General features: G+C 44.0%; 3 protein-coding genes across 3 annotated transcripts; 1 reads left to right on the top strand and 2 right to left on the bottom strand.

Annotated features, from left to right (window-relative positions):
• The first annotated feature begins 7,877 nt into the window (after nucleotides 1-7,877).
• Nucleotides 7,878-10,361, top strand: LOC115627794 (serine protease easter). The gene is made up of 3 exons (XM_030523620.1): nucleotides 7,878-8,018; nucleotides 8,361-8,506; nucleotides 8,570-10,361. Exons 1-3 carry the CDS (start codon nucleotides 7,949-7,951, stop codon nucleotides 9,551-9,553), a joined length of 1,200 nt encoding a protein of 399 aa, XP_030379480.1. The 5' UTR covers nucleotides 7,878-7,948; the 3' UTR covers nucleotides 9,554-10,361.
• Nucleotides 10,362-10,574: 213 nt separating this feature from the next.
• LOC115627965 lies at nucleotides 10,575-10,960 on the bottom strand. Its single transcript, XM_030523859.1, has one exon. The coding sequence runs from the start codon at nucleotides 10,800-10,802 to the stop codon at nucleotides 10,575-10,577; it is 228 nt and encodes a 75-aa protein (XP_030379719.1). The 5' UTR covers nucleotides 10,803-10,960.
• Nucleotides 10,961-13,383: 2,423 nt separating this feature from the next.
• On the bottom strand, nucleotides 13,384-14,712 carry LOC115627897. The gene is made up of 2 exons (XM_030523791.1): nucleotides 13,835-14,712; nucleotides 13,384-13,686 (listed from the first exon to the last, which is right to left on the bottom strand). Exons 1-2 carry the CDS (start codon nucleotides 14,061-14,063, stop codon nucleotides 13,670-13,672), a joined length of 246 nt encoding a protein of 81 aa, XP_030379651.1. The 5' UTR covers nucleotides 14,064-14,712; the 3' UTR covers nucleotides 13,384-13,669.
• Between the last annotated feature and the right edge of the window lie 658 nt (nucleotides 14,713-15,370).

The raw sequence follows: 15,370 nt of genomic DNA on the forward strand, positions 1-15,370 counted from the left end.
TTGACAGAGTGACAATGAATAAATGAACGAAGCCAGCACACACACACACACACACACACACACACTCTTGCTATATACCCCTCATATAGGCAAGTGTTGGGGTGGAGTTTGTGGGTTGTGGGAGAAGCAAACAAAACGCAGCGCATGTTGCATGACAATTGTCATTTTTCACATTTTTCACGCTGTTTTGCTGCGGCTCATTAAAAACGCTAAAGGTGCCAAGCCACCTAGGCAGGTGTGTGTGTGTGTGTGTGTGTTGGTGGGGGGAGGTGGGTGGAGTTGGAGTTGGGGTGCGTCAAGCCAAGTCAACACGCAAGTGACGCATTTAGAGAAGTCACAGAGGCGTCAATACAAACACACACACGCACACACACACACACAGAGACACATGTGTGTGTCGAGTGCCGAGCTCCTTCAGCTCCTCTTCTTTCATACATACTTGTATTAATTTTGTTGCACGTTGTCACACCTCAAAATATGAGCAACAACACCAACAAGCAATTCATGACATTGGCAGCGCCAGCCACAGTCGCAGCCTAAGTCACAAGTCCTTCCTCTTCGTCCTGGCAGATGGATGTGTGCGTGTCAAACGCTTGATGTGTTTATTTGCCAAAAGCATCAGAGGCGTTGGTGACGAGGACAGCGTCTCCGTCAAAGCCGCGCACTCATCAGCGGCTCGATAATCGATGTGTGTGTGTGTGTGTGTGTGACAATTAGAGAGGCGTGCACAGACGAGGTGCCAAGCTGATAAGATTTCGGGAGGGGCGAATGCTTGGAGCCGACAATCGACAATGTAGACAATAGGCAAAGCTCATTCAGCTGCCAAATTGATGCCTTAAAATGGGTGGAGAGTGATGGAGAGCAGGAGAAGTGGCACCACAGTGTTCGCCTTTTGTCACATTCAAGACCTTGGCTCTTGCCTGTGACAGGTAATTGGTGTGAAGTGCTCGAGGAAAGCATATGGATACAACCATGCAATATAATCGGATACACTTCTGGGCCTTCCAAGCAAGCCACTTTTCGGTCACAAGCTGCCCACGAAAGAGACGCTTTATAGTGCCACACTTGTTATAATATATATGTAAATGTAGCATTAGAAGGGTGCAAGGACCTTAAACAGGTTCAATCTGTTTCCTCTAGTCTGTACATGGATTCCCAATAATGTCTTCTCACGATTATTGACAGAGATCTCGTCAAGTGATGAGATACGCCTTTTAATTTTAACCGTTCACATTTATATCGAACACTTGCATGGTGAAATATTCCACTCATTGTAGGAAACGAGCGCTATCTTCAATATCTATAATTCGGGGACAAAGAGCAACAACAGATGTGTTATAAATATTCATATTTATTTGTATAAAATGATCCTAGACCGCTTGCCATTGCAACAGATGGTATAGCAATCGATTTTTGGTCATGTGCCACATAAGAGGATCTACTTGTAATCTCAATCTCATTAAGTCCTAACAAAAAGATTTTTGAAACAAATACCCCCTGGCATTTCATTCTGTTCTCTCTATTTGCATTCTCTAATAGATAATGAATTTGATAAATCATTATATATTTGAATGATGTCTGGCTTAATTTCAAATTTCTTTGTTTGCTGCTAAAGATGCAGAGGTTTTTTTTAATACTTTTACTCTATTGCAGGCTTTTACATATCTTCTCTCCTCCGTTTCACACTCTCCCACTTATCTCTATCAATACTCTATTTCTTTATGTTCGGAAAGGGAAATTCCCCCTATTTTTCATATGCTTTGTCTATCAACCCGTTCTCGCACTACACTATAATCTCTCTCGATTGCTCGTTCCTTATGCAACTTTGTTGGTAGCTGAATTCTGATTTTTTTACTTTAGTTTCAAAATTTGTCATCACGGTATTGAATTCGCCATCTCCCCCTCCCCCGCGGAACACTGTTTGCTCACCACCCACCTACGTGCCTGGGCTGGCAACATAAGAGCACACCTTGGCGCCAAGAACTGTCCCATTAGGCGACGACTTAACGCTCTTAACGCTTAACATTTAACGGCCGTTGCAAAAATCGAAAGTGCCCCAAAGGCAATGGCGGGCCTGAAATAAATATGGTACGCGTTTTTTCCGGCGTTGAGAATGAAATTTAATTTTATGACTCATTATTTCACACACGCATACGCACATGCATACGCACATGCACATCCACACCTACACGCACACGCACACGCACATAAGGACACACACGCACACACGTACATATGCGACACATAAATATCGACGCGTTAAATGAGCTCTGTGACACTTTTGGCTGTTCGTTGGCAACTTTTTGGCCGTTGGGCTGATGGGTCGTTGTCAACGCTATGCCGTCATAGGAACGTAAGGAGCCCCGCCTCTAAAAACCAACGAAGCAATCCACCATTTCACCAAGCACTGGCTGGCTGGATGGCTGGCTGGATGGCTGACTGGATAGCTGCTTGCCTGTTTATTTGGCTTATTTATTTGCCCCCTCGACATTGTCCTCGTCGTTTTATGCACACACTTTTACTTTCTGTACAATTGGCGTCGTCGGTTCGGTTCGCTTCGCTTCGTCCCTCCCCCACTCACCAAAGACACTCGAATCTTGGTCCTGGCGTATCCATGTGAGCCGGCAAGTATGGTGGGAGGGGGCTGGGCATGTCTATTTAAATCGAAGTGAAATCAATTTTGGGATTCGCATTTTATGCACAAAGCAAACATAAAATGCGCGCATGAACTGAGCCGCACAGTGGGACGAGCTTGACGGCCTGAGGTAGACAGCGGCCAATCCCCACTTATGTGGCGTGTGCTCGGGTGGCCAGACGGCGCTAGAAACGAACCACTGTGCGAGCCCACAGTGTTGACAATCGAAATGTCTTGTGCCGTGTGCGTTCGTGTGTTGTTCTCGCGTGTGTGGAATGCACAGTTGTCAGAGGCGCTGCAGAGAAGGGATCATATGGGGGGGAATTGGTTGCAATAATATCCAACTTCCCCGAATTAAACGTGCGCTAATACATGTACTTCGAAATGAAATGAAAGGTGAATGGTTAATCGGGGGCGAATAAATAAGTATGCTGCTTGGAATAGACTTTTACTAAATATTATTCGAATTAGCGCACGAAATTGTGTTTGTGAAAACTTTCTGGAACCGATTTCGATTTATATTTTCCTTTTGTTCGTTTAATCCTACTTTATGTAAAAAAAAAAAACATTTGAACAATCTAGCTATATAGCTGAGCGTACCTTTGCCATCGTGTGGCACGATTCTAAACAACAATTTCCCGATTTTTTGCATATACAAGTATGGGTAGAGATTCGACAATGTACTTCCACAATTCTTCATAACCTCCAGTCTACGCCACTGGCAGGATTGAATGCATGCCTGTGTGCGAGGAGTTGTGCTCAAGTGTATGTGTGTGCGTCTCGAGCTGTGCATGTGTATGGGTGCAAAAATAATCGCATTTCCGATTTGCGATTTGTGATTAGCGTGCGATAAACATTTTCTGCTTGCTGTTCCGCGCATTTCCAGCATCAATTGTTGAATGGCTGTTGTTGCCTTTTCTCTTGTTTGCAATTGTGTTGAGCATATCTGTACGTTTGCATGTGTGTGTGTGTGTGTATGTGTGTGTGTGTGTGTGTGTGTGGTTGTCACCTTTGTGCGTTCGAGTATAAATATTACACGCTTATTTCAAGTGAATCGGAAACTTTTATTTATTTACTTTTCGTCTTTTCTTCGCGCATTCCCATTCGCATGCCACTCTGCCCACGTTTTCTTTTCATTTTTTTGGATTTTTTTTTTGTTGTGTTTTTTGTTTGTTACAATATTTATGCGCGGCTATAAAAACGCAAACCAACAACAACGAAAACTGTTTGCCTTGCTGGTCTGCCAGCAGGCCGGACAGGTTCCAAGTGCCACCTGGGCGGACTTTTCGCTTGAATTTTCAATTAAAAATCGTAAAGTTTGCTGTTGCTGTTGTTGTTGTTGCTGTTGCTGTTGCTGTTACTGTTGCAGTTGTTGGTGGTGTTTCTGTAGAATTTTTGAATAGTTATTCATAAGTAGTAAGTGCGTTGGCATGAATCAATGCAAAAAGTGCAAAGTCCAAGCGGTCCGGGCTGTCCCGCATTGTCGTAAATTCTAATATGTTTTATCAGCACTCGAAGCGGGCGAGTGAGCATGTTGCTGACTGCCTCAATGGGGAGGGGTGGTGGAGGAGGAGTGGTAAGGGGGGCGACAGTTGGTGTTGCCGCCGCCGGGGACAACCAAACAGGCGGCAACATTATCGCCGGCAACATTATTCATTATCGTTTGTTGTCGGCCGTCCCCTCCCCTCCCGCCCCGTCCCAACCCACTCCACTCCACCTCACCAAGTTGGTGACACTGCAACAGATACTTCTCTTTTGCCAAGTTACACCCAGAGCTGTTGCTGCTGCTGTTGCTGCTGCTGCTTCTGCTTCCTGACTGCCCGCCGGCCCGAAGCAGTCAATAAAGTTGCACTACAAGGACGACCGACGGCACAAACCAGCTCGAGGAGAAACAGCCCCACTCGCCAGCCCAGCACTCTTACTGCCTTTGTGCAACATGAAAGTCAAACTCTGGCCAAAGTTTTGAGCTCTAAAATAAAAACGAAACAGGCAACGGCAACAGGAAAGCAAAGGCAACGACGATGCTAACGCCAACGCCGACGCAGCCGCAGCCGCAGCAGTCGACGCCGACAGCGAGGACAACAGCGAGAAGGACGACGCCGACGCCGACGCCGACGACGGCAGCCGGCACAAAAACTTCCGTTTCAACTTGTTTGCTGGCAAATGCTGTCGCCTGTCGGCCGTCTGTCGTTTGTCGTTTGTCGCCTGTTGATACACTTACAAAATTGGGATTTTTTTTAAAACTATTGAAATGATTGACAACACCCAGTAGCTGCGGAAATACGAGTTATCAAAATTCCTGCGATTCCAAATGTGAGGGCCGCACGAGTTTCGCAATTTGGTGATTCAATGTGATACGATTTATGACGTAGACCTACCATCCGGCCATCAAATGTAGCCCCCATTCATAAAGTGTGACGATACAAATTGTGCCATTGCTTTCAACATGGAACTCACATTTATCATCATAAAAAAGTTAACCCCCCCACATATTCACACGAAAAGAGTTAGTTCGCGCAATCTAATAATATAACGAGCAGTATTATAATGAATTCAGACTGGCCAAGGAGGAGAAACCGTTTCTGGAATAGAATAGAAAGTGTTGCTGATATCTGTACTTGTATAATTGGTGTCTGTTCCTTGGGGGCCAACAAAGTATTGTTTGCTTCCACCACTCTACAGACAAAGAACTGATAATACCTTGCTGAAAATGTTTTTATTCCCATCTGCCCTTAAATGAACAATTTATTTGGTTTTTTGAATGGATTTTCGCGATCTTTCCAAAATTTGTTTTATTTTCAATTTATTTCCAAGTTTTTAATTAAAATTAAAAAGTCTCCCTTCACCTAAACTCTGTGCATCGATTTATTTTCGTTATTTATTTCAATTTCAATGTAAAATGGAACGAATGTAGAATAAACTTGGAAGCCATTTCGGCGCTCGTCCAGACACTGGTTACTCAACTTCCATTTGAGCCGACTGGGTATTGTCCAGAACGACTTAAGAGACACGTTAAGGAAGGGAAGGAGGAGAGTGTTTTCAATGGTCTATCGGAAATTAATGAAGGTGATCAAAAAGCAGAGCCCAGTCCAATTATATTTCGCAGCCTGATAAATCATTTATCTCCCAGTCCTGATTTTTTTCTATACGTATTTGTATACTATTGTGGCCTATGGACGGAATTCTTGCTAGACCAGTCCTTTGTCCTTTGCAGCCATTGCAATGGCTTCATAGCGGCATGCTTTTTTTTGTGGCAGTGTTGCAGTTGTTGGAGTGACCAGCGGCGTTGCAACATTTCAAATTTTGTATCCTGCGTGCGGACATATCGCTAGCAAACGCCACGCCCCCACACTTCATCACTCCCCGCCAACCCTCACGCCACGGCCCAGTTCAAACAGACAGTTGTTTTCAGTTGGCTTCAGATTTTCATAGCTCGCACAGTTTTGAGCCGCTTGAATATTTTGCATTTTATGCAAAGGCGGGCAGAGGGGCGGGCGACCACACAAAAAACCAAATGGAGCGCAGCTTGCAGCCACCTAAAGAAGCTGCCCCCACCACAGCCGCGCGGCACACCCCGCCAGCCTAGGCCACCCGTCAACCCACCCACTTTCAAAGTTCAAACTTTTGTGTTTGTGTGCGTGCGGTTTTTCTTCTGTGACATTTTCATAGATTTTGCTCTGGGGCCTTTGAGCGTCGAGCGTTGAGCATTGAGCGTTGAACGTTGAGCTGCCTGCTTGACTGGTTGCCTTCCTGCCTGCCTTCCTGCCTTCCCGCCTGCCTGCCTGCCTGCCATTTTGCGAAACTAAATGTCTAAATCTGGGGGTCGGGGGGCTGTCTAGTTGGCAAAATGTCTGGCCCTCGCCGCCTGCCTGGCTCGCTTCGTGTGTCGCCAAAATTTATGAAATTCTTGGTTACCGCTTTTTGCCTCTGCCACTTGCCGAACATTTATGCTTAATGAATATTTCTTGAAAGCCAAAGGAAAGCCTGCATTTTAAATAGTTGCTGCAATTTACAGGGCGAAAGGAAAATTCAGCCACACGATTTCTTCTTTTCTTTGGACTCCCAAGTGGAAGCGTCTTTGCTGCAAAACTCTTTTATTGAACTTTAGAAAGTACGAGTAGGTTTGAAATTGTGGCACGAAAGTGAATGGAAGAACTTGAAAACGTGAAGCAACGACGCTCTCAAAAGGTCAAACAACGGATTCGGCTTCATTCCATGGTGCGTATGAGTGATGTATCATGAAAAATATGAAATCACTTTTGAAATAATTATATTCAAAATTTCACTAAACACACTTCAGGTTACGAACAAACAATTGAATGCATCTAAAGCAATATCATTACTAGTATTGTTAATATTACTATTTTAAAAATGCATAGCCATGAGCAAATTTGCACTTTAATGTTAAGGAAAACAATTTTTTGTTGGACGCTAGACTTCTAAATGGCTCGCTAGTAAGCTTTGATTAGTTTGTGCGTAAATTAAATAAAATAAATTATATTTTCCGGTGGGACTGCAAAAGTGACAAGTTTTCGATCAAGTCATTCGAATAAAAGTTCAGCTTTATGTTGAATGAGTCAACGAAAAAGGAGGACGCGTTAACCTTCAATTATCTTCACAGTTTTGTTTCAAAATCTTAATAAAATCTCACGATTAATGAATACGCAAGACCCGAAAATTATCTACAATTATTCTTTATTTATTGACGGGTAAAGCCCATCTAATCGAGGGTATAATAACAACAGAAATAAGAGGAAATATAGCAGCGAGCTTTCAGCTTCAAAGTCACTCCAACCGGCAAAACGCAACCTCCTCCTCAGTCTGTTGTCGGGGTTTTTACGGCTTTCCCCCACTGTCCAGATGCAGCGCTTGAGCGACGTCATCATCTACAGCGTCATGTTTATTTACAAAAATCTATAGGTATCAAAAAAAAGATAAAATAAATTGTGCATATGGCTCGACTAAACTGAATTATGCTAATCGAATCGCCGACATCGACGCCAATGCTGGGGACGCCGGGCAAATACACGGCGGCAAAAATAATGATAACAGGTTAGTAGATGCTGAATCGTTGAGCGGCGCGCCGTTGAACCTGAGTAGCTTCCGAGCTTCGAATGGGGCTGTGGCGATGGCTAAGGGGCAAGCAGAGAGCTACAAATTATGGGTAACTACGACTATGGAATTGCGAAACAAGTCGGCGGCACTTGGTTGCCAATTAGAAAACTTAGTTGATTGAAGGCATTCGAGCGAATCGGCGGCTAACTTGTTTCTAGTCCCAGCAACAGCTCGATAATTGTACAGAGCCTGCCCAAGATGTTACTGTTTTCGCTTTTCCTGGCCTTGCTGCAGCTGTTCCCACAAGGCGAGACCCAAAGTCGACATCGTAAGTACAGTAAAAACTCACCACGCTGAGAAACGTAGAACTATCGCCGCAAAAACTAAACAATTGATAAGCCTCGAAGCTTTGTTCGTTTTTTAATCGATCTATCAGCATGTGACGCGCACTTGATATTTGTGGGAAACAATTGGAAAAATGTTTATAATTGAAATATTAATTGCGACTGGGCGACAGATACGTTTGATTAATCTTCCAATAAAATGCTTCATCATTTTATTATCTATGTTTCTACAAAATGTATGTAACATAGAAAGGCAACGTATTCCTTGCTTTTCAACACCTCTTGTCACATAAGTTCTCTAAATAGTTCTGCTTGTATCTCATCAGAGGCGATCACACACTTTGGCAGATGCGTTACGGAGGACTTTGGAGAGGGTCGTTGCATCTATCGGACGGAGTGTGACTTCTATGGCGTTGATAGCCTAGATGGGGCGAGCAAGCGGCAGTGCTTTTCACAGCAACGGCCAGACTTGGTAAGCAAAAAAAAAAACATGAGAACTTGAAAGACTTAACCAGATTGTTTGGCTTCCGTAAAGGTTTGCTGTCCGCGCGAGACAAATGCGCTGCCTGCGTTCTCCGCTCGCTCCCTGAATGGCACCGCCGCCGCCCCTCAACTACCAGTGGCAGCGGAAAAGCTGAGAGCGCCAACGAGCGTGGCTGATGAACTGCCCAGTTATCCGTACTGTGGCACATCCTTCGCCAGCAGGGTTTTCGGTGGAGTCAGCACAAGCATTCTTGAGTTTCCCTGGACCACTCTGCTCGAGTACACGCTTCCCGATGGCGATAAGGAACACGTGTGCGGGGCCGCCTTCATTGCCCAGCGATGGCTTCTGACCGCCGGACATTGTGCCCACGAACATTGGCTGGGCAAGGGTCGATTCCTGACTGGTGCGCGGCTCGGCGAGTGGAACAAGACGTCCAACCCGGACTGCATTAAGCTATGGAATGGCAAGGAAGAGTGTGTCCCGGAACACATTGAGGCCAAGGTCGATCGCATTCTGGTGCATCCGCAGTTTGGAACCGTCAATCTAACAAATGACATTGCGCTGCTGCGCTTGGAGAACCCCGTGGACTACAAAGACTTAAAGCACGTGGAGCCAGTGTGCCTGCCATTGGCGTCCAATGTACGCGACAACCGGCTGGAGGGCAGTGCTGTCGAGGTCTCCGGTTGGGGGCGCACCGAGTTAAATAACCAGCTGAGCGACACGAAGCGCAAAGCCACGCTGCTTGTGAAGCCGCTCCAGGAGTGCAAGCCACTGTACCAAAGGCTGGGTTATAGGCTGGACGACAGCCAGCTGTGTGCCTCGGGCGGTGTGGGCGTGGACTCGTGCAGTGGCGACTCGGGTGGTCCGCTTACCGCCGGCTCTCTCACTGCCAAGAGGGAGAGCTATGTCTTTTTAGCTGGCATTGTGTCCCTCGGCAAAGAGCGTTGCGGCGAAACGGACTTTCCGGGCATCTACACCCGCGTCGGATACTACCTTGACTGGATACAAAAGACAATCCGAGAGAATAGTGCTTAAAGAGTAGGTGTTTGGCAGGAGGTGATGAGTTGCCCAACGCCGGACCTTCCCACCTCAAAAACTGACCCATTTAACCCATTTGACGTAATTATCGAGACTTTATCGTGACAATCGTCGAACTTGTTTGCGCCTTATCGAACATATTAGAAACAGAAAACAGTCATATTGATGAGCTTGATTGGAGTAGTGCGGACAAGCCAATTTTTTTTAATTATATTTCATTTGGGGCCGCCCTTGGTACTTCCCAAACGACATTGGTTCAGTTGCATGTGACAGAAATATAAGAGAGTACTTTACTTAAGATCATTATGATGTTGCAGACGTCTCCAGAATAATGAATTCGTCCTCTCTTCTACAAAAGACATATTCTACGTATTTTACACAGAAGCTTAGATCAATTTTATTGAACGATTCGTCCGAAAAATATTTCCAGTCACTCTCAATACTAACTATCTTAGGTATTCCCTGACTAGGCCGGCTTTAGAGCAACCTCTCCGGGCGTTTCTGCTTACACATGCCTTCAATAGGCGCTATGGAAAGTTTTGTGCGCCTGTTCTTATCTTGAACAATTTATGAACTAAGCCCACAAACGACAGGGCAGCTTAGCCCCAGTGCGAGTCCCAGTCCCACACTCACCTGCAATCTCCAAGTCTTCCGATGTCATAGCTTATCGTAACCGGCACGCCCGCTATCGACTCAGCGGGCCACAACAGAAAAGTCTCAATTGTTTTTTTTTTAATGTAAATTTTATTTTATTATTGTTCGTAGAGTAAGCACTTAAAATAAATAAATTTAAATATAAAATAATCATGGAATTAATTACTTTGCAGCTATAACTACACATGACTACACGCCGAAGCAATAAATTAATACTTAGTGTTATGCAAAAAAACAAAAAAAAAACAGGAAAAATAAATAAAACGAAACGGAAAGAATGTTTGTAATCCAATTGAGGTTTTCCCAAATTTCGTTCCTGAAGGCCCGCCCCTGTGATGAGTTGTTCCCCGCCCGCTTGTTGGGGCTAGTCGCGCACAAAGATGATGGCCCGCCGACAACGTCCCCGATGATCGCGCATCTTACCCTGAGGACAGGGCTTGCTGAGGGGATGTGTGACGAGCAGCTGGCCCTTCTGAACTTTGGGGACGCGATTGTAAAATATCAGACGTTTGGCCTCTGTTATCTGGCTGTGGTGGGCGATGATCAGCGCGAAGATGATGCTGAAGGTCAACAGCAGTTTTTGTAGTTGCATGTTTCTGAGGTTTATTTAACGTTGCGCGCCGCACGTTGGTGGATCGTTGGTGCTACTTTTCTATACCACTCGACACTACGTTCTCTTTCAATTCAGAATCGCGGAATGCTATCGTGTGGCGCGTGCTACACTTTATATGTTTAATAGGGCTTGGCTGAGTACTGAGCTATGCTTTTGCCGCTGCACTCGCTTCGTTCGCTTTTACGACTGCACTCAATCGCCTTGGGTGTTGGTGAAGTCGTTCGATTGTGCCCGGTGTCGATACTGCCGATCGCTTGAGGAGCGATAAGATAGGCAAAGAAGAAATTCCACGGCCAGCCGGCGATTAGATAAATTACAAGACAGTGACTGGCATTCGTTTTATGGATCGCCATAGTCGTAGGCATCTATTTTCGTGCCTTACGAGCGCACGCCAAGAATTCCGCAGCGATGCGTCGAGCGCCATCGACCGTCATCAACACCGTCAGCTCTTAGGGAGAAACTTGTCGGCCACTTCCTTATCAGTGACGTGCATTAAACATTGCTTCCGGCCTTGAGGGAATTACGAGTGTGTCGTCAGGGCAAGAAAAAGTACCCGATGTATCATTTCCACAGGGCGCCTGAAACTATGCAGCTCTACAAATTCGAGCGTGTGGAGACAGTGGCTCTCAAACTCTTCTATTTTGGCCAGCAACAGCTTCAAGAATGTTGTTTTTCTTCTTTTTTTAATTTTTTTTATTTGTGATTTCTTTATCACGAGTGTCGGTATTTTTATCGCGGTAGTGTGGCTGGTTTGGGGCTCATTGAGAAAGCCAAGAAACGTGCTGAGCCAGTAGCATTTTGATAGAGTTCGATAGCTGATACCCGAGACTTGTAGTACAAGTATATGCTTTAGTTTAGATGCTTGGAGGGTGCTCGTGAATTCCTTACACTCGGGGCCTGTGTTCGTGGGATGTCATGCTCTTGGGCGCACCTTGATGCCTCATGGCTACCCCAATCGCAATGCCCGTTGATTGCTTGTCAACTGGGGTTTTGCAGATAACTATCGTCTGTTCTACCGCTGATGAAGTGACGTAGTGGGCGAGCAAATAGACGCAAGAACACACACACACTAATAAATCGTGCATTGCGGCGGCCAATAAAATATTTCGTTATATATTATTCTATTTTTGGACAACATTACTGCGTAGCAGAATGAGATCCCGATAAATAACATGATGTTCCCTGAATGGTACATCATTATTGCCTGATAAGGAAGCAATTCTACATACTCGTACTTAAAAGTCGTATGTCTGCTTGCGTGGGGAAGGTGTAGAATTCGTTGAGCCATGACACGATCTGTGGACAAGGCTAAATGTTGCGATTTTCCTCGAGTTTCCTATAGCCTGTTGAAACAATAAACAATAAAGACTTTGAAGTCCCTACTCGTTAGCGTAGACATCCTTCAAGCTCAAATGTTCAGAGGTAGTAGCATTGACAGAATAAGATATAGAGGAGAAGAGGACATGCCTTAAAGCTATTCTGATGTGCAGCGAAGAAATACTCTCTATTTCCTTGCAATCCACTACCCATTCATCTTTGGTAAATAAATTATAAACACTGGTAAAGAATGCCAAAATAAGACTGATTCAAATAAAAGCGATATTGACTTAAGGAAACTTAAAAGCTGAAATGCTCGTTCATAAACCGTTGTGAGCGTTGATATTTCTTCAATTTTATGATAAGGATTATTTTTTCTGTTTCTCTCTAAATCGATAATAATAATTATTTTGTCTGAGATATAGCAACGGGTGCTAGTTTAATAAGACGAGTAATATCAGCAATGTTATGCTTATGCTGTTATGCTCTTCTTTGTCAAACACATACATTTATTATTATTTTTAAATGTTTATTTGTTGCAAAATTCTGATTTCATTTATGCATACTATGTACATGCAGATTTCAATTTCTAATTGTGAAAGACAATGGTCTTGTTAAATTCTATTGGCCTTTATTCCACATATTACAGCCTGTTCGCAAAGAGTGCGTCAACTTGTGTGGAAAATCCTTTGGCTTAACATCAGCTTGATATTAAATTCCATTTAAATCTATTTCAGACCAAATATTAGCAGTTAATTTTGTGTGGCATAAAAGTGATTTATTCCTGAAAATACTGAATGACTGGCTGACTGACTGGCTGGTTGGCTGGTTGGCTGGTTGGCTGGCTGGCTGATAAGTCAGTCAGTCGGCAACATGTTGCAAAGATTTCCTTAATTTATCTCAGAGGGCATCCAAATTGTGTCCAAGCGGCACGTTAAGCCAAGCGTATTGATTGAGTGTGGAAAGTGCTGACAAGTCCTCCACATGTGTAGCTCCTCCAGTGACTTCATGAGCTCCAGACTTCAGATGTCCGCAACGAAATCGACTGCATAATGCCGAGCAGGCGTCTCTCTGCGCCCAAATCAGAGCAACGAAAATATGCACGAAATTTCGCATATTGCTGGCAGTGCGTGCGAGTGTGGATCTCTGTGTACAAGTATGTGTGCGATTGTGCGATAGATGCTGTGCATGTATGTATTTATCTTTAATTAACTGCAAAAATTATATGAAATGCAATTTTCACTGCAAATTTTGAAATATTTTTGCTCAAATACTCGCAAAATTCCATAATTTATTATCAGTTTATTAAATAGTAGCAAAAAAAAAGAAAATAGAAGAAAATGCACAATGTATATAAATATGTACAATAAATAATGGTGTGTTATCGGTCCAGCATCTGATGTGTGTGCGTGAGTGTGTGTGAGTGTGGGTGCGTGCGTGTAAATACTCGTATGTATGTTTTGTATTAGAACTAGAGATTCAGGAACGGGATTGAGGGATGTGAAAAGCTAAGGGCTTCAACCACAATATCAGCACTTGACACCGTCTGTAAAATAAAACAGAATAAATAAGAAATGAACAATTGACTTCACATTATAGAATAGAGTGGGGATAAATTGAAACTCATGCTCGAACCTCATAATGCCAGGAGCCGAATGGGCCCACACTGCGTATGCGTATCGTAAGGGACGTACCTGCATTGAAGGCTATGATGCGACGGCAGTTGCCACGATGGTCGCGCATATGGCACTTGGGGCAGGGCTTCTCTTTGCTGTGCGTGGCCAGAATCTGTCCGGTGTAGATCCGATGTGGGGCATAGAAGATGACGCGACGCGACTCGCTGGGTGCAGGAGCGCAGAGAACAATTAACGCGAACAGACTCAGCGTGTATAGGAATAGTAGCCGGTTCAGCTTTAAACGCATCTTGTTCTTCTGATTGTTTTATTAAAATCTTGTTTATCAGCTGAGCAAGATCGACTGACTGCCCAAGTTTTGTGCCCGCTCTACTGCAGTTCCGTGAAATCTTGTGAATTGTGTAATCGTCAGCTGGCCCGCTTCACGCCTTTCTATTCGCAGTTACGAGTCACGTTACAATTATAGTACTTTATATCGTCTACCAATTTTCAACCTTGCTAACTGTCTCGCTCAAATGCCGGCATTTAACTGATTATATACGATTGGGGCGCCCAGTTCTTAAAAGTTGGTCGCTGCTCTTGTGCCAGTGTGTGTGTGCGCCTATTGGCGTCGTCTCTGCATTGATAAACTATACAGGGTGTCCACCCTCAACAGCCTTTGCCTGTTCAGCTCCAGCAAGTCCATAGGCATCGCTGCCCCATGAACACCCTGCCTGGCCACCAAATCTTATCTAGCATTGTATGTCATTTGCAATCTGTGTAATTGAGTGTTTCGCTTTGCTGTGCCTAACCACTGACTCCTCGTCCAATCGAAGGGGCACGCTGCGGGGAGCACCACTATTCATGATATTCATATATAGTACATATATCATGGTCTTCCTCTTTCATTTCCATAAGAGTTGTCCGCCTTTTTCTCTTGGAGTATGCTACTAATTTAAAAACAAAAATTATCTCACACTAGGAAATACTCTTGCTTTGTTCTTGGATTGATTTCAGAATTACTTTTTGTTGATAAGGTTACCGAATTTTTCTTCGAATTGGAATAGCCGATTTCTATTGATCCTCAATTTCATAAAATGTTAGAAATGTTAGTCTGCTTCTCCAACGCTTCCAAGAAAAAACTTAAATATCTTATTTTTCCCAACGCATAGAAGTTCTTCTTGCGAAAAGTAAATTAGAGCCCAGTATTACATGCTTATGCATAGACACAAGTAGACCTTCTTAACTATTAAAAGAAACCACATTTTTAACATTTATGAACCCAATTGGAATATGGTTCTGGAAAAAGAATCTCTTATTGGTACACAAGCTGGAAAATCTCCGAGAATAATCTGTCATATGTTAGCTTTGTAAGCTAAGCAATATGCTTGACAAAGACTTGGCAACCAACACTCCGTTAATGACGAAGCATATTAACTGCATCTTAATTTTCTTCATATTTCTTTGCTTTAAAGAGTATTAAGTTTCCTTCTTTCTATATCAGTTTTGAGCGGACAACGCATTGACATGTGCGTATTATTTCTAACATATCAGTGTTATCGCGAAGACCGCAATAATTGATAAGTATATAGATTCCTGCCCCTCAATACTGACTGC

Source organism: Scaptodrosophila lebanonensis, unplaced genomic scaffold, assembly GCF_003285725.1.
Source record: "Scaptodrosophila lebanonensis strain 11010-0011.00,11010-0021.00 unplaced genomic scaffold, SlebRS2 tig00000098-arrow-pilon, whole genome shotgun sequence".
Taxonomy (NCBI): Eukaryota; Metazoa; Arthropoda; class Insecta; order Diptera; family Drosophilidae; genus Scaptodrosophila; species Scaptodrosophila lebanonensis.

Bases quoted from the DNA above. Each gene is read 5' to 3' on its own strand.
- LOC115627794 (XM_030523620.1), top strand. From the start codon at position 7,949: ATGTTACTGTTTTCGCTTTTCCTGGCCTTGCTGCAGCTGTTCCCACAA. The intron at 8,019-8,360 runs GTAAGTACAGTA...GTATCTCATCAG, and splicing joins CGAGACCCAAAGTCGACATC to AGGCGATCACACACTTTGGC. The intron at 8,507-8,569 runs GTAAGCAAAAAA...GCTTCCGTAAAG, and splicing joins CACAGCAACGGCCAGACTTG to GTTTGCTGTCCGCGCGAGAC.
- LOC115627965 (XM_030523859.1), bottom strand. From the start codon at position 10,802: ATGCAACTACAAAAACTGCTGTTGACCTTCAGCATCATCTTCGCGCTG.
- LOC115627897 (XM_030523791.1), bottom strand. From the start codon at position 14,063: ATGCGTTTAAAGCTGAACCGGCTACTATTCCTATACACGCTGAGTCTG.